A 19,766-nucleotide genomic window follows, 5' to 3' on the forward strand; every position below is an offset into this window, starting at 1 on the left:
ACATGCAGGGCAGCATTGCCGGTCTGAAAGGGTCTCTGGAAATATCAAACATTTAATTAAAGTTTTAAAAACAGTGACAGGTTAAAATCAGAGGTGGCATAAGTATTTCGATTATTTACCTAGGTAAAAATACGTGTTGGAAGTAAATGTCCTGCATTCAAAATTGTCAATTGCCCAAGTGAAAAGTATTAACATCTGAAAGTAAAATGAATCATGTTATTATTAGTATTAAATACATATAAGTATTTGTACAACTTATATTTAGAAATACTCTGTTGTAATTATTGATGCATCAATGTGTTCATCCATTCAATGTGGCATCTGCTATAATGGGGTTAATGTATGATATTACTTAATAATACAATACATTACTGTATAATGTATGAGTTGATTTACTTTGATCTACTGTACTGTGTACACACCGCAACAATATTACAACAAATATACTGCATATTAATGCAAACTATTGTAAAGGTAAAAGTATGAGCATAAAAAATAAAGAAGTGTAAACATTTACATTATTATTATGATTATTTAATATATAAAGACTGTATATTATTGAATTACAATTAAGATAATAAGATTAGATATACTTTATTTGATCTAAAATATTGATGTTTTCTCGTTATAGTAGCCTGTGAAAACCATAACAAATAAGTGATTAAATGCTACAGTATTCAGCAAACACAACTGCAGAGCTGCAAACAAACTAAGGTCTACAACACCTAGTTGTCTTTGTGTATTTGTGAATGAAGCGCCATCTCATGGTTAAATCCTGAAATTGAACAAATGGGGACATTTGGCAACGCCCTCTTAGGAAATAATGGGAGGGCTTTAATCTCCCAGCCACTGGGATCCGCTGGGTTTTTGGTTGGAATCCGCTGGGTGCAGTCCTATCTGGAGTGCTACATCTGTAATTAGCTTGTTACTGCTGTCCCAGGCATTGGTTTATATGCTTTTGCATGGAAGTAGAAGCCAAAGTTGTGATCACATTATATTATTTAAAGAAAGCTCAGCTTTCATGCCTAAAGTGACACACCAAACATGTTTGTAACTAACAAATGTTAAGATTGACACAGTTTACAGTAGTGTTAAGCTGTCCTACTGATCGGCAGGTAATGGCAGTAAGGCACAAAAACCAATTGGGCAAGACTACACTTGCAACAATGATGTTAGCTAAACAATACAGGAATGGGTATTCGTTCAGCATTATTATTATTATTCACAGGTTTTACAATAGCCTATGATTTGGTGAGAAACTCCTGATGTAAAACATATGTTTGTTGTCAACAAAATAGAAAACTGGGCACCTTCAAAGTTTTAACACCAAGGTTCAAGGTTGGTGTCCAGGGAATTATTGTCCTCACAAGTAACCAAATCATTTTTGTGTGATCCAGTGAAGGTTCAGAAGTCGGACCACCCCCACTCCTGGGACCCCTGTGTGAACTTTGGTCATACTTTAAACTCCAGTCTCTGCAACACAAGTGCTACCCTCAACAAGTCGTGGACTGCCTCGAATAATAACACCATCAACAGCCTCGACTACTGCAAGTGTAAGAACGCAGGCAAAGTTAATAAGCCAACATCCCCGTTTCTCAAATATATTATATAGTATATTTGGTACTGGTTTTATTTAACTTTAGCTACTTCTAGCTAAAGTTGTTTCTTATCTAAAGAAACCTACTTACATTATGCCAAATATTTTTGATTTAACAACCTTGCTTGCCAAGATGTTATATGGAAGAATACTGAAGTAACTGCTTTACATGATAATGGGCTGAAACCCTTGAAGTTGCCTCAACACATTTTCTATTTCAGAGAGGTTATAGCCTTTTTCTTTTTCAGCTCTAGTATCGGCCAGTTTCTCTCCCGGCTCTACGACAACATCCGGCCCCAGTAGCCAGAGCTCCAGCACCCTGCCAAGGCCTACAGTTCCCATGAGTCCACGTAACTCGCTGCTTAAACGACGGCAGAGAAAGAAAGAGCACAAAAGCTCCTGTGAGTCCTTTTGTCTCTGTCTTTACAATAATATCATTTTCTGAAGGGAAATTAATATAAAATATCACTGTTGTGTGTGTGTTCAGTGTCCCTGGCGTCCAGTTCAGTGGGTCCCGGTGGTCAGGTGGTTCATGTGGAGACCAGTGAGGTTGTCCTAACAGGCGACCCACTCAACGGCTTCGGTGTCCAGCTGCAGGGAGGAATATTTGCCACCGAAACGCTTTCTGCACCCCCACTCATCCGATTCATAGAGCCCGACAGCTCTGCAGAGAGGTGAGCACATGCGTTCATGCATGACTAAACAAATGTGTGTAGTCTGTGATGTACAGCCTTCCGGACACAAATATCTAAGTCAAGTTGTTCTGCCCTTACAGCGCGTATCCTTTTGCGTCACTAGACAGCTACGCATTTAAAGGTCCTCCAATAAAGGTCCAAGGTTTACTTTCTTGACTTTACTGTAGATGTATTTTACTTTCTAAAACTGTAACAATACAGAAATAAAACACATATAAGTATGCAGGCTTTACATAACATATAAGTAGTACTGTACAAACGACACACATACTACTATTAAAGGAATTAGCTATCATTAGCATCACTATTAGCTAGAAATAGCACAGATCACCATTAGCTAAATTAGCACACATTAAACTAGCTTCAGACCAAAAGGTACAAACTTCAAACATTCTGCACATAACACATCCAAATTGCACATTAATAACGCAAAGACAAATAGTCTCCAAGGCTCAAGCATCACAGACACGAACACAGTTTACATGACGTCTCTGCTCCATGTGTTGATCTCCGTGCTCCGTTTACAAAGGTCCTTGCAAAGCAGAGAGCGCTCACTCTGACACGCCCCGTGCAAACCAACACAACCAAGGAGCGCTCACTCACCCAACTCTATAAGCATAGAAATAGGCAGCACACAAGTTAATTTTAATGTCATAGTCCAACAGAGATTTGCAGGAATTAGTCCTTAACCTGGTAATAAGTGAGCATTTTTAGCATGTCCAGGTTGCCTTGTAAGAAAGTCATTGGTTTTTCGTTAAATTCTTGATTGCGGATGTTGTGGTTAATAACAGCTTATGAGATTTGTGTATTTTGTTCTGCAATATTAAATATGAAGTTACTCCACTGGTGAACATTCAGAGCTTTTACGTGTTTTAAAAAATGGCGGTTGTTAATAAGTGTCTAAATAAGACGACTAAACGTAATCACGCTGAACATTAGCCACCTTTAGCTTAGCGAAGGGGGCCGTGAAGTCATGTGACCCTGATGTGATTCCTTTATAGCCAGATGTTAGCTTTAGTTCAACTTGTATAAAGAGTTAATATGAGGAGACTATCCTGCTGAATAAAAAGTGTAAGCATCATAAACACGTGTGCAACAGATGTTGTTTTCTGCAATATTCTAAAATGTCATGGAAATATCCCATTACCTTGGGTTTTATGGTTGGGATAATACGTTTACACTATAACTTCACAAATGTATTACTTTATTATTACTCAATTTACAACAATTTGAAAGGTTTATAATAGATAAAGGTAAACATTATTGACACAGTAGCTTAAACATTGTTGATGTTGTTAGTGTTAATATGGTATCCAATATATTATATAAGGCTATTTCTTGACAGGTTCTCTACCCTGCAACATTGGCTGTATGTTACAATTAGGGCTGTCAGTCGATTAAAATATTTAATCTCGATTAATCGCATGATTGTCCATAGTTAATCGTGATTAATCGCAAATGTATCGCACACGTTTTTAACATATGAGTGGACAAATATGCTTTATGCAAATGTTTGTTTATTATCATTTGAACAATGACAAATATGCTCATGAATATTAAACACAACAACCTCTGAACATTAAAAATATTCGCCTCAATTCAACCTGGAACCTCTCTCATACAATACAATACAAAGTGTGTGTGTGTGTGTGTGTGTGTGTGTGTGTGTGTGTGTGTGTGTGTGTGTGTGTGTGTGTGTGTGTGTGTGTGGAGAGACACTGTGATGGATCGTTGGAGCTATGTGCAACTCAAGGCATATGCTCGAACGGGAGCTGCCTGGACGCTGCAATCATGTTGCGCGCACTATCCGTGCTGAGTGTGCTGACTTTTCATACAATGTCCCACTGTCTGGCTTCCTGCATAAAGTGAAGTGCTCGGCGCAGTTGTCCGCGAAATGTCGCTCCTCTGTTTTCATTGAAACAGCTCCTTATATCCGTTAGCGCAGCTAGCTAGCACCAGATGCTAACAACAACAATACACGTAAGGTGTGCACGTTCTCGCTCGCTCGCGCCACACATACACACACTCCCGGTCCTCCCGATGGCCAGTCGGTGCCTGCCGGTGAGCGTGGAAGTGTGGTTTGCCGCAAGCGGACGGCAGGAGCGTGGCTGTCAGCATCAGCTTGTAGATGGTATTTTAAACTCGATGCGCTCTGAAACTACGGGGCGGCCGAGGACAAAAAATACACATGCGTTAATCGCGTTAAAATAATTAGTGGCGTTAATTTTCTTTGCGTTAACGCGTTATTAACAGTAACAGTAAAATACTGACTTTAAATGCAGCATTGGAAGCTTAGCTTTCCTGTGTGTATGTCAATGTTAGAGTGTGTGTGTGTGTGTGTGTGTGTGTGTGTGTGCTGTTGGCAGTGCTCTGCTTGCCTTTGTGTCATGTGTAGGGATTTCTAAATATTGGCTTGCAAGTGTGTTTACAATACATTTTTGGTGACACTTTAATTCATCTGTTTGTGCTCATGACTTCATTGAACTCTCTATGTTTGGTTCCTCAATTATGCCCGCATTGCGTGTGTGTTTACTGATTGATGTTCCCGTTGTATTACCAGCTTCTCTAAGTGCGGGGTGTGTTTCTTCACCCTGAGAATGCACTCCCTCCATTAGTGCCCATGCTAACAACACTAATTAGTAAGCTTCGTTTCACCCACGCTGGAAGAATCAATAAGTCCCTTCCTTTCTGCCTGACAGGGTGAAGCCGCATAAAGCCCCTTCACACCCCCCTGAATTACGTTTAACCATAATTAATAGTCTTTAATACCACAAGTCTTTTCAGCGGTGACCAACAAGGGCAGCCATTTTGGATCATTTGCATTCTGATCCTCACCACCAAAGGTTTCTGTTTAAGCCAAAACTCCAGAAGACATTTGTGAGGAATCTGCAACTAATGGTGAGCATTGTGTAACACCATAATCACATGTTGCTCTTACTATAAAACTGCTGTCAATGCTATACAAAAAGTATGACTCAAAATGTAACAATAAGATAGGAGTTTTGGACTGGAAAGACAAAATATGTTTTTAATAGTATTTATTAAAAAAATCTCAAACTGAATATGTAATTTTGGTAACACTATATTACGGTGGCCCTGAAGTGCAAGTCAAAACAACATTTCACAAAACACTACAGCATTTCACAAAACACCACAACACAATGAATGAAAAACTTGGGTCGCAGCTGAGGTTCCTCAACAGTGCATTACAAGACATCTATCAATATGTGTGTATACCTCCACCATTAAACTGTCATATTCTGCACATTTCTTATACTATCTACATACATAAGAGTATAATTAATGTGTATAATATCAGTTAAAATAAGTGCTTCAACATAGTTAACATTGCAGGCAGGGGCGGACTGGCCATCGGGACGTTTGGGACGAATCCCGATGGGCCGGTACTGAAGTGGGCCGGTCGGACGATGTGGGCCGGCCGGTAACCGGCAGGGCTCGACATTAAGGCCCATTCCCAAACCGCCCCCTACACCCTACACCCTACCCCCTACCCCTACCCCTACACCCTACCCCTCCGTTTGCGCGTTCACGCGGAGGGTCCGCCATATTGAGGGCTGTTCCAAAGCAACGAGTGTGGGCTATCAAGCCCTCAAACAGCGAGTCTGCAGCGGTGCTGACTTGAGACCGGTCTCTACCTGACCGGAGTCACGCTGTGTGTGTCCGTCAGGAAACAAGTAGTTCCAGCAAACATCCACTGATAAATTGCGATGTTAACAACCTCATGATAACCTCATATGTAGAGTCATATGCCAGTCAAGAAATGACGCTTCGTGATTGGTCAGCACCCGACAGCGCAACATGTCCCGAAACATCAGCCGTTAGCTGTGAGCTCACAGCTCCTCATATCTGTTCAGAAACTGGACATGTGTTTAGACTGTCTATGTCATGGCGAATACAGTCGCTGCTTTATTTCTGTCTGTATGATGTTGTTGTGAGTTTGGATGGAGCAGCTACAGGTTATTTTAGCCTGATCGATCCGATCTCCATTCAGAAAACACGCATTTTAAAAGGTTTTCCGCCTGGTGTCGTGTCTGCACACTTGTCAGAAATTCATGGTTTTTACTAACCGGCATCATTTTGAAACATGTATTACAATTAAATCACGGTAAAATATGTTCATTTTGTTGTAGTTGGTATCTACCATATTTGCATGGATATAAGCCCCGCCCCCCTTAAAAAAAAAGGAACTCACCTTGTGGTAAACACGCAACAAAAAAATAATTTGAGCTCCATACTGTTTCAGAAATAATCCTTGATGTGGTTTAGAACATGATGGCGTTTTATCACAGCAGAATTTAAACTTTATCTCCGGTAGAATTCTGATCAGGCATTAGCTCCGCCTCCTCTTTTTTTTTTCAAGCTAAGGACCCAAAATCCTTGTTTCTCTAAACAGGGCTGGAATAGAGGGATATGAAGGATGTCTAAAATGCATGATCTGTTTGTATTTTGAGAAAAAAACATCATAGACATGTTTTTATTAATGCTGTCAAAATTATCGCGTTAACGGCGATAATTAAATTTTTTTATTAATTACGTTAAAATATTTAACGCATGTGTAGAATGGCCCGCCCCATACATCCCACCAGTGGCAGCGCCAGGGTATGGCTGGGGTAAGCTACACCCATACCAAGAAATGGCTTAGCCCCACCATGAAAAATGATGTTAAAGTAAGCAAAATAAAGTCCGCCAACTCGCGCCGAGAATTGCACAGACAGCAGTTAGTAAGATTGATTTCAGTAGCCACTTGTCTGGAAATACCGAAGACCAGAAACGGTTTTGAAAACTTTTGTCACGTAGTGATCGTCTTCTCAATAGAACATATTTGATAATGTCTTCTGGCCAATCAGAATCAAGATAACGGCGTGGTGTTGTTGCAGGAAGTCCCAACGGAGAATACTTTTGCTGTAGTACAGCATGTAGTACAGGGGTGCACATAACTGGTACGCAGGTTATGTGCGTAATCTGAAATGCGTACCGTCACTTGTGTCACAAAGCGCATTTGCGTACCGACGTACTTGTGAAGCTTTTCCAGAAGGCGGTTAGATCACCGGACGACAGAGTCGGTCTCCGTGTGCACAGACAGGGCTGCTGTTAACGTCGGTCTGTACAACGGAATTGTGCCAAAACTACGCCAACCGGCTGCGGAGGGAGACTCCCCCCCTTCACTGGAGAACTGCGCTAAAACAGCTGATCACAACGTTCACGCTCTGTGGTCACAAAGTACTCCACTAGCCACCCCCCCCGTTGACTTTCCTGAAGTACTCCCCCGTTGATAGAAATCAACACGTAATGAATTAAGACCCCACGGTTTGATGATTGATAGGTGTGTGGGCTGTCTTTCATTTTGACACACAGAAATATGTTATAATAAACATACATACTGTATGCAGGGTTGGGATGGTTACTTTGTAAATGTAATCAGTTACTGATTACATGGCTCTGAAAGTAATCCGAATACAGTTACAGTTATGTGTCTTAAAAAAGTAACGTAATCAGATTACTTTTGGATTACTTTCTTTTTCCATCACAGATGGGTATGTTTTGGTGTACAGGAGACACAAAAAGCAAAAGGAAACTGAACGTGTTTTTACTGTTTTAATGGCTTATCAAGAGCACAACTGAAACATAACATCTGAAACGATGTAACAACATAATAAACTTTTTGGGGATGCAGCTTGGGATGTGAGGAGTGAGGGACACGGCTTAGAACGGGCGTGTCGCCTTCTGTCCTGCCAGTGTTGGCAGGACATGAATTAAAATGAAAACAAAAATAAACAAAAATAAAACATTTGATCTCAGGTTTCGGGTGTCGATTTCACTCTACACAGTGGAGATTTTGCTGTTGTAGCGTAACAGGAACACCTGCTCAAAGTGTTCATCGGTCATGCGATTGCGTTGGGGAGTGAACAGGTTGCCACCATGGCTGAAGAGACGCTCCACAGCAGCACTTGAGGGCAAAGTGGTGTTGTATTTAATGAAGACCTGCTTAACGGTGGGGAAGTCCTCTAGTGCACCCAACTTCTTGTTTGTGCCCTCCAGATATTTTCTGACCTCTTCAGGTGGGCCAGTGCTGGTTTCTCTGTTGGCTCCAGGACCGTAGCTGAATAAATCCTCCTCTCCAGAGTCACTGGAGGCAGGAGCAGCAGCTGTTGTGTTCACGGCTGGTTCCATGTTTAACGCCTCAGTCACCAGCATTCTGCGGACATCTTCCTTTTCCTCTTCAGGCAGCCACCACAAACGAAACTGAGGGCTTGATGCTGTCGCCAATTTAGCCTCGCGACTTGAAAACCACTTCTGGAAGCGGGAATCGATTGCATTGATAACCGTTTCAATAACTTCTGAGAAGAAGCGCACATGAGGTTTCTTGTCGGACAGCCTCTTCTTCAAGATCTGCAATGCTGGAATTACAAGTCCAAGAAAGCACTTTGTTTCCCCTTGAAGAAGGTCAAGGGCACACGCAAGTGGCTTGAGTACTTCTGCATATTCATTCAGGAATGCCAACTCATTTGCTAGCAGCTTTGGAACTGCAAGGCGCTCACAAACCTCTGCCAGTTGTGCATCTGTAAGTGACACAATCTTCTGAACTGCATTGTACTCCGAATTCCACCGTGTCACACAGGGAATGATCAATTTCATTTTCCCAATCTCCTCCACTGCCTCTGCCGCCAAAGGTGATCTGTGAGCCTTATTCCAGATTGCAGAACACTTAGCCATGGCACTGTAGAAGAGTTTGCGTGTTGCCCCCTGTGACACAACCCGCTCCAGATCTTTAGAGGCAATGAGGTTTAAAGTGTGTGATGCACAGCGCTGGTGTGGAGGCAGACAAAACTGGAGTCCCTCATCCTCACCTTCCCCATCAAGAATGGCACCGTCATCCTCAAACCCAGCATCTTCATTGCCATCTTGACCGCCTTCTTCAACCTCCTCCCTCGGTCCGAATTCTCTGAAGGCCTTCACAAAGTTACTGCCATTGTCAGTGACTGTCGCCTGCACTTTTCTATCAATGTTAAACATCTCGTGAATTTGTTGGATTTTTTCTGCAATGACGTCATATGTGTGACGGCCCTTTATTCTGGCACATGCAAGTGCTACTGACTTTCTCTCCAGATCTTGCCCCTCTATCCAATGACATGTCATGCCGAAAAAGCTCCGATCGTGTGCTGTCCAGATGTCAGCAGTTGTGCACACATATGATACCGTCTGGAGCTTTTCTGTCAGCTTTTCCTTCATGGCAAGGAATCCATCTTCAATTCTTCTCATCAGGCTTTTTCGGCACATGACCGTTTTCCCTCCACTTATACCCTCAATCAGGTTCCGAAAGGTAGGTTGTTCCAAGATGGAAAATGACTGCACATCTTGGATGATGAAATTGAAGATGAGCGCATTCACTTTGCTCTGTGTGGTTTGATTCATGAATGTGTCCAGTCTTGGTTGTCTAGGTTGTGGTCTCTGTTCTTGATCGTCTGAGGTCCTTTTGGGTGGAATCTTCTCATACACACCAGCATGTTTTCTCTGTAACAAACAAAACATTTAAACATATTACATACTAGATTGCCTATCCAGCCAAATGCCACTATATACACTTCTGAAAACCACAAATAATTCTATAGGCTATTAATGTCTATGTACACCATTTTCTTTCTATGCCAATTCAATTGAAATGTTTTCCCATTTATCTTAGATTATTTGTACATTCAACATTAAAAACAAAGATTACATAGACTGGAAACCAGATGAATGTGAGAGCATTTCATTTGCTCTTCCACATTAGTCTGGCCCCACTCCATATGAATGATATGAAGTCCTTTATTCCGACTTATTTTTATTTTTTCGAGATAGTTACCGGTGCGCCAAGGAGGAAGTGAAGTGGAGCACACAGGAGACAACCATTTCATTGCAGACTGTTATGTCAGAGATGCAAACTCATCAGGTATGAACAAGGTGACAAGGATCCGAGCCCCCCGACCCCACGGAATATCGGCTTTAAAATTAGGAATAACAGAGGATTTTAGCAGTCAGAACAACTAAAGCAGTTAATAATAACAGAAACGCCAAAGAGTCACATCTAATAGAAATATATAAAAGCATTTATTTTAATTGTGTAGCAGTCAGTTTATCATTTTGGCAGCACTGTTGAGCATTTTGAAAATGTATTTTCATGCCTCTGTGCAAAGCTTAGTCTTTCTATCTGTATAGCCACTGGTGTAAAGTAACCAAGTTCATAAACTCAAGTACTATACTTGGGTACAATGTTGAGCTACTTGTACTTTACTTAATTATTTCAATGTTATGCTACTTTGTTCTTCTCCTCCTCTACAATTCAGAGGTAAAAAGTGTACTTCTACTCCACTACATTTATTTAATCCCTTTAGTTACTTCACAGATGTGGATGAATGATGTGAAATATAATCAAGTGTTAAATCAGACTTTAGTTCCACCTGGAGTAAATCCACTAGCTACCCTGCAGTATACAAAGTCATTCAAACTAGCTGCTCCTTTACCAGCTTTGAGAACACTTTCATGATCAAACAATCATTATAAAACATATCATATATATTATTCTGAAATGGACCAATCTGCACAATGACTACTTTTACTGTCGCTACTTTAACTATATTTTGATGAGAATAGTTTTCTACTTTTACTTGAGGAACATTTTGAATGCAGGACTTTGAGTGTAACAGAGTATTCCTACACTCTGGTACTTCTACTTTTACTCAAGTACAAGATCTGAGTACTTCTACTTTTACTCAAGTTCAAGATCTGAGTGCTTCTACTTTTACTCTAGTACAAGATCTATACGTATACCACCTCCGTTTATAGCCTATGAAAAAAACGATTAGAAAACGAAGGCTAAAGCTAACGTTAGCAGATAGTGACAATGTATGCTAGTTAGCTAGCTCAACAATAATATTGCGGCAGAAAAACTTTTCAGTGCACATCACGCTCTGACGCTCCGACAGTGAGCTCTGCTCTGAACACCTGAACGGCCCGTTCTAACAGCTGTTCACCAGCGGTCCAGTCTGTGCCACAGTGACTCCGGACCACACAGTTAATATTAACGAACGCACCCGTAGTAGGTAATGTAACTGCTGAAGCTAGACCATCATCGCGGAGCAGCAGAGCCTTATTATACATCGATGAGCAGAGCCGACAGGCAGGAAGACTCGAGCACACAGCTCGCGCTGGCGCTTCATTATAATATATACAGGGTTCATACACTTTTTCACCAATGACGTTTCCATGACTTCTCAATGACCTTTACCTAATTTTCCATGACCAAAAAAAAATTACCACTGAAAATGGTTTATTTGAACATGGAACAGGAAAATAAGGTCTGCATATGAAACATGTTGTGCCTATCTAAAACAAATCAAATAGTAGGCTTACTAGCTTGTACACGCTGAAGCAACTGTAGTCAGGGAGGCAAACTCATCAGGTATGAAAAAGGTGACAAGGACCCGAGCCCCCCGACCCCACGGGATATCGGCTTTAAAATGAGGAATAACAGAGGATTTTAGCAGTCAGAACAACTAAAGCAGCAGGTAATAATAACAGAAACGCCAAAGAGTCACATCTAATAAAAATATATAAAAGCATTTATTTTAATTGTGTAGCAAGTTTATAATTCTGGCAGCACTGTTGAGCATTTTGAAAATGTATTGTCATGCCTCTGTGCAAGGCTTAGTCTTTCTATCTGTATAGCCACTGGTGTAAAGTAACTAAGTTCATAAACTCAACAAGTAGCCTACTATACGTGGGTAGGGCTGAACGATTAATCGATTTTAAATCGAAATCGCGATTCGAGATGATGCGATTATCAAATCGCAAAGCATGCGATTTTTTTAAACTTTTTTTTTACAATTTTTTTTTTTTTTTCCTTGTGTGTCAGTCATCCACACCAATCAGAAGTGCTGTGCTCCACATGTACCAGCCATTGTTAATCAATCAGAAGTGGCCCATGATAGAAGGCAACGATGTGCAGTCAGGGGAGGCAGAGCCTCACCTGTCATACTCGAATGTAACGGAAAAACAACTAAAGAAAAACTAAATAGTAATAATAATAAAATGTCTCCACTGATCTGTGTTGTAAATGTGATTTCTGTATGATTCCAATCGCTTTTTATAGTCAAAATCAGAAAATTGGCCGAGCTCCGCTACAACTACGGGTAGCGATGAGAAGTGAGGCAGGGACGAGCTCTGCCTCTCGTAAGCCCATAGTAACTGGCTGGAGCGCGGGCACTAATTCAACGCGGGCACTTATTTTTTATTTTTTATTTCAATGTTTTGCTACTGTGTACTTCTACTCCTCTACAGTTCAGAGGTACATGGTGTACTTTTCCTCCACTATATGTATTTAATACCTTTACTTACTTCACAGATGTGGATGAATGATGTGAAATATAATCAAGTGTTAAATCAGACTGTAGTTCCACCTGGAGTAAATCCACAAGCTACCCTGCAGTATACAAAGTCCTTCAAACTAGCTGCACCTTTACCAGCTTTGAGAACACTTTCATGATCAATCATTATAAAACATATCATATATATTATTCTGAAATGGACCAATCTGCACAACGACTACTTTTACTGTCGCTACTTTCACTATATTTTGATGAAAATACTTTTCTACTTGAGTCACATTTTGAATGCAGTACTTTTACTGTAACAGAGTATTCCTACACTCTGGTACTTCTACTTTTACTCAAGAACAAGATCTGAGTACTTCTACTTTGACTCAAGAACAAGATCTGAGTACTTCTACTTTTACTCAAGTACAAGACCTGAGTACTTCTACTTTTACTCAAGTACAAGATCTGAGTACTTCTACTTTTACTCAAGTACAATATCTAAGTACTTCTACTTTTACTCAAGTACAAGATCTGAGTACTTCTACTTTTACTCAAGTACAAGATCTGAGTACTTCTACTAAAGTACAATATCTGAGTACTTCTACTAAAGTACAAGATCTGAGTACTTCTACTTTTACTGTAGTAAATATCTATACTTATACCACCTCTGTTTATAGCCTATGAAAAAAACTATTAGAAAACGAAGGCTAAAGCTAACATTAGCAGATAGTGACAATGTATGCTAGCTAGCTAGCTCAACGATTCCTTAAATAATATTGCGACAGAAAAACTTTTCAGTTCACATCACGCTCTGCCGCTCTGCCGCTCTGCCGCTCTGCCGCTCTGCCGCTCTGCCGCTCTGCCGCTCTGCCGCTCTGCCGCTCTGCCGCTCTGCCGCTCTGCTCTGAACACCTGAACCGCCGGTTCTAGGTTCTAACAGCTGTTCACCAGCGGTGCAGTCTGTGCCACAGTGACTCCGCACAGTTAACGAACGCACCGTAGATAATGTAGCTGACCCTCATCCCGGAGCAGCAGAGTTCAGCCGACAGGCAGGAAGACTCGAGCACACAGCTCACGCTTCATATATTAAAATAAATACCATGCGCGTCATGATGGCACATAACAGCTCGCGACCGCAGATTATTTCGGCAATTAGATAAAATGCAAATTATATTTGACGCAACTTTAGTTACATTTCTATGACTTTTCCAGGGCCTGGAATTTGCATTTTGAATTTCCATGAGTTTTCCAGGTTTTAAATGACAGTACGAACCCTGTATATAAAAAAAGAACACCATGCGTGTCATGATGGCACATAACAGCTCGCGGCTGCAGATTACTCCGGGTCCCAGACCCAGACCCCCCCCATACCCCAAAAATATTTGTATTGCAGTACATGAATCACACAAACGACCTATTTTGGATTCAAAACGGCAAATTTCGCCGAAAGGTGACAAGTTTGCATCCCTGTATGTTTATGTGGGGAAATTACAGTGCATACATTACACATCAACAACACGGATACGATTCTGATTTATTCATTTTACATACGTTTTATTTATATAATTAAATCGATTTTTTTGTTTGTTTTATCTGAGTGTTCCAGGGTATTCTCTGAATACCTTGAAGGCCCTGACGGTTCACCACTGATATATATATATATATGTATATATATATATATATGTGTTGCTTGATAAAAAAGAGCATTGTTCGAAATGCAGATTGAGAATAGATTATTTAAAAAAGGACTCAACAAGAACAATATCTAATAAACACTTTTGCTGGACAATGATTAATAAAAAACAATGGGAAAATGAGACAGAGAAAAAGAGGAAAGAATTGAAGAGCACAACAAAAGGAAAACAGAGTAGAGTATTGAGACCAGGCGATAGTCTTGGCAAGCTATTAAATCCTCAGTAGATCATAATGAATATGTCTGACTGCATATTAATACAGGTCACCCACTCATGGCTTTATTGGAGGATATATCGTGTGTGTGTGTGTGTGTGTGTGTGTGTGTGTGTGTGTGTGTGTGTGTGTGTGTGTGTGTGTGTGTGTGTGTGAAATTCAAACAAGGGACCATCCTAAGTACCCTGTGAATTCAAAGGGCAGTAACTGCCTGAATGTGTAGCCCTTAAAGTGAGACAAATCACTTCATCATCATTTTATCCTGTGAGAAGTCCCCTCGGGCCAGAAACGGATTCCCTAATCATTCAGAAGCATTTAATAATATGGTTCTTATTTCAGTTGAGTGCACCAATTCCAAATCGCACTCATGACTTCTGACCCTTTGGTAGTACATATAGAACTGAAGTTTCTCTAGCTGTGAGAACAGCAAAGGTGTAGTTTAAACGTCACTTTGTGCGATTTTCCCCAGTTTAAATCACGTTCAACCACACTATAATCTTCCTGCCAAACTTGCGGTATGATCTAACATGTAGTGGAGCAGTACTGACACACAGGCAATGAGATTTCTAACCACCAAGGGGTGCCTTTAGGTCATCAAAAACTAAGGTCGAAGTTTAAATAGTTTAACTGTAAGTGCAGCGAAGAGGCATAAAATCCAAAGTAGCAATACGGTGAGTTTCTTCAATTTATGTTGGAAATAAATAAATGAATGTTTGCGAATGAGTGCTGCTGATGGTGTGTAGAGCCTAAGTCAAAGTTGTACCCATGTCATACATTTAGCATTTATAATGTGGTCGAAGATCTGATTATTTGACCTTGACGGCTATACTTTAAATTAGGCCCCATAGCAACTGCTCCATTATCAAATGCACACATTGATGCCACCAAATGACACAATAAAAAATAACATGCAACTATACATAGAACCGTCTTTTTAATAGTAACATTAAACTGGAATTAATTTACATCTTACATTTAAAACTTTTTGTTTACAAATATCCTACCTTCAAATTGCCATTTTAAATCAACATTGCTTTGCACACTTACTAAAGAACCTTTGTGTGGAAATCTCAGTTCATTTCTAGGGCTGTAGGTATGCTGTCATTCTCACTGGAAACTATTTAATCATCGATCATCGACCCTAAATATAGTCTATATTAAGAATGAGAAAAAGTTTTAACATATCGTTTTTTGTAAACATATGACAAACGTGCGAGGGTGATGACATCAGAGCATCGTCCTATGTGCACTCAAAGAAATGATATGTTAGATTTACTTAATCTAGTTATGTCAACCGGTCGCACGTAACAAGGCTAAGTAAATAGGAAACAGACTAGTAAACTAATATTTACTTCTTGCATTTAAGTAAATCTTACCAAAGCATCTTAATTAAATGCTACATCATACAGTTATGTTGAATTTACTTAAATTGTTGTTTTTACTTAACACAATGATGTTGTATTTACTTAAAGTTTGCACTGATTTACCTAGCACAGTTAGGTTGTAATTACTTAACACAAATTAGTTCAATTTATGTTGTAGGATTGTGTTATTTGGCCTTAACATAATTTAATCCAAATTGCTCTATCAATATAAGTAATTCAAATGACTACAACTCAGTCATTTGTATTCCCCTCACTTTATTTAAAATGTTCATTTTAGACAAAGTGCAGTAGTGTACACTTATAACATTGCATTTAGCAAACAGCCATCTGAATTGCCACACCAATTCAACAACAAAAAAACACTTAACTCCAACAGCCCATTGGTGGTAGGGGCAAATATTAGAATTTTAAAGCGCTTTGCGTAAAAAACCCCACAGGTGCTGAATTTGACAGTGATGAGAAACAGAGTGACTCAAGAAGTTAACATGTGGGCTGAAAAGCTACAACAATGACTTATTATATGAACATTTTATAAAATGCAACTTTACTATGAAGTATGGTGTTTTTATGTATTTCCAAACACTTACATAATATTGCTCAAGCACATCATGTGTTACAGTAGATCTTTGCCTCTGTTATACACATTAACTTATGCCTTGAACTTTCATAAGCAGAAACACAATTGTGTGTGTCTCTCTGTGTGTGTTTGTGGCGTGTGTGTGGTGTGTATGTGCGGTGTGTGAGAGAATGTACCGAGGTCACAGTATTTTGTCCTTGGGAATACACTTGTAATCGGTTTTTCAGAACCTGCACCTTGGTTGACAGTCTGTTGCCATCCAACCCCATCAATACTTTTTGAATGAATTCAAATGTATGTTTCAGCTCCTTGGGGTAGCTCAGATTGAGGCTGTAAATCAGTCCAAGCAGTACTGCCCATCCATTTGCCAAGTATTTCAGCTCTCGCAGCACTCCAACACCCTCGATGATGACGCCAACATCCGCAAGTGGTTCCCCGGGCTCTGCTCCTTCGTGTTTCACGAGATAGAGTCCCAATACCATTGGCTCCATTTGTGTTGTTGCAAGTTCAACATCCTAAAGTGGGATTAGAACATAGTATTCATGATTATCAGTATGAGAACTAGCCCTGACACACATCATTTTATAATATGAAACAAATCAAATCAAGTTTTATTTATATAGCACATCTATAAACGATTTTTGGTCGAGCCAAAGTGCTGTACATAAAATAAAAATAGCCTAGAGTAGAGACACTTTACAGCAAATACAACAGCACAGATTGTTCAGAATATCAGTATGAGAAAAACGACACCCTCTATCCTTAGACCCTCACATCGTACAAGGAAAAACTTCCAGAGAAAACCCACAGTTTAAGGGGAAAAAAATGGGAGAAACCTCAGGTGAAATGTTACCAATATACTCACGGACCACTAGGGGGCGCTCACGGACCACCAGTGGTCCGCGGACCACACTTTGAGAAGCACTGGTCTAAAGGGAAAAAATATTAAATATAAGGTACTATATTTTAAGTAATCCTATCTACTATTCCTATATTCGAATAATGTATAAACAATTAAAAAAAAATCCTATGTTATAAATATTAAAATAAAGAACTAAATGAATAAATAAATGAATAAATAAATAATTAAACAAAAGCCAGAGAGAAAAAGTGAGTTTTAAGTGTTGATTTAAAAAACCCCAGGGTCTGGACCGACCTCACATGGAGGGGCAACGTATTCCAGAGCCTAGGGCCAGCCGCTGCGAAAGCTCGATGCCCTCAGGTTTTGAGCCTGGTCTTAGGCACTATCAACAGCAGCTGATCAGCCGACCTTAAGGCTCTGCCTGGGGTGTAGCTATGGAGGAGTTCGGCTATATAGGCAGGAGCCAGCCCATTTAGGGCTTTAAAAACAAATAAAGGAGTTTAAAATCTATTCTGAACCGAACTGGAAGCCAGTGCAATGAAGCCAGAATTGGGGTGATATGGTCGCGCTTTTTATGGCCAGTGAGAAGACGTGCAGCTGCATTCTGAACTAGCTGCAGGCGTCTAATTGAGGCCTGGTCCATACTCACATACAGAGCATTGCAGTAATCCAGTCTTGAGGTAACAAAGGCGTTAATAACCCATAATACAAATGAGCAAATCCTTTTATTATTATCCATTGTAAATAAACACATGTTGTAAATGTACATGAACAACATAACCAAAGTACCAGCAAATACTTTGAATAAAAAACAAATTCAATTATTTAAGTAGTTATTTTTGCTTTTAATTTAAAGAGGACATATTATGCAAATGTTCAAGTTCAAATTAGTATGTAGTGTCTCTACTTTAAAGAGTCCTCTCCTGCTGATGTTCAGGTGTATATCAGTATGTAGTGTCTCTACTTTAAAGAGTCCTCTCCTGCTGATGTTCAGGTGTATATCAGTATGTAGTGTCTCTACTTTAAAGAGTCCTCTCCTGCTGATGTTCAGGTGTATATCAGTATGTAGTGTCTCTACTTTAAAGAGTCCTCTCCTGCTGATGTTCAGGTGTATATCAGTATGTAGTGTCTCTGCTTTAAAGAGTCCTCTCCTGCTGATGTTCAGGTGTATATCAGTATGTAGTGTCTCTACTTTAAAGAGTCCTCTCCTGCTGATGTTCAGGTGTATATCAGTATGTAGTGTCTCTACTTTAAAGAGTCCTCTCCTGCTGATGTTCAGGTGTATATCAGTATGTAGTGTCTCTACTTTAAAGAGTCCTCTCCTGCTGATGTTCAGGTGTATATCAGTATGTAGTGTCTCTACTTTAAAGAGTCCTCTCCTGCTGATGTTCAGGTGTATATTAGTACGTAGTAGACATAAAGGTAGGCAGCAGCGGAACGGTGGTGATGCGGGTGAATTCTGCGTTTACCTGCAACACATTGTGATACAGGTTAACATTTTTTGTTTAAAGCTGTTGCATCTATAATAATATCCATCAAGTGTCATAGCAGAAAGGACAGGACTTCATCTACTGGTGTAAACCAGATACTTCATAAAGGAAATGGCGGTCAATATTAACAACATAGGAGCTAAAACGCTTAATAACCTTCATTATGTGTTAGAGAAAGAACATAAGAAAGTTTGACAAAGATGAGGCTGTTAAACGGGCAGCGGAGCCGCTGTGTGTAGAAAGAGAGAGAGAGAGAGAGAGAGACGCTGAGCTGCACCATTCAGCGATCAGCTGATACCGAGCATAGAGAGAGAGAGCTGCAGTCCGCGGGGCTCGGCCTCGCCTCCTATCCTCACAACTCTTATTAATCCCTGTACCAGACAATTGTTATTTGTTCCTACTCGGAACCGAGTTTTGCTTCCCAACACTGCCACTGTGCTACACTTCCCGCCCCGCCCCCGTCTAACAGTACAGAAAGCGGCGAGATGCGTTTCCTGAATCGAGAAGCAGAACCAAAACTAACATTTGCGAACGAGTTCTGCCTTTTGTAAACTGAATTTATCTATAATTTGTCAATAAATGAGGGCGAAAAACGTCACTTGTCCTCTGGACAAGTCAATTGACAGATCTACTTGTCTGATATTGTAAATAACACGTCCCGGACGGTGGGACGTGTACTTTTTCGCACACTGCTTAAGATATTCAATGTATATCTTAAAGGTGGAGAAACCGGCTCGAGATCGCTAGAATTTGAAAATACACAACCGGAGAAAATCTGCCACTTCCTCACAGAGCCCCTCCTCCAACACACACGAACGCGCACATGACCAATGAGGGCACGAGATACGTTTGTGCCCCGATGGGAGGCTGACAGGCAGG

The 19,766-nt window shown here is 40.3% G+C and overlaps 1 protein-coding gene across 10 annotated transcripts in view; it reads left to right on the forward strand.

Annotated features, from left to right (window-relative positions):
* Window positions 1–19,766, forward strand: part of LOC117560669 (glutamate receptor-interacting protein 2-like) — a 522,557-nt gene that overhangs the window by 442,508 nt on the left and 60,283 nt on the right. For all 10 annotated transcript variants that reach the window (XM_034237604.1, XM_034237605.1, XM_034237602.1 and 7 more), the window contains exons 10-12: window positions 1,398–1,553; window positions 1,846–1,998; window positions 2,085–2,271. In XM_034237604.1, the coding sequence (XP_034093495.1) occupies window positions 1,398–1,553; window positions 1,846–1,998; window positions 2,085–2,271 (496 nt within the window). The remainder of the gene's footprint in view (window positions 1–1,397; window positions 1,554–1,845; window positions 1,999–2,084; window positions 2,272–19,766) is intronic.

The sequence above is a fragment of the Gymnodraco acuticeps genome, unplaced genomic scaffold (genome assembly GCF_902827175.1).
Source record: "Gymnodraco acuticeps unplaced genomic scaffold, fGymAcu1.1, whole genome shotgun sequence".
In the NCBI taxonomy this organism is placed as follows: domain Eukaryota; kingdom Metazoa; phylum Chordata; class Actinopteri; order Perciformes; family Bathydraconidae; genus Gymnodraco; species Gymnodraco acuticeps.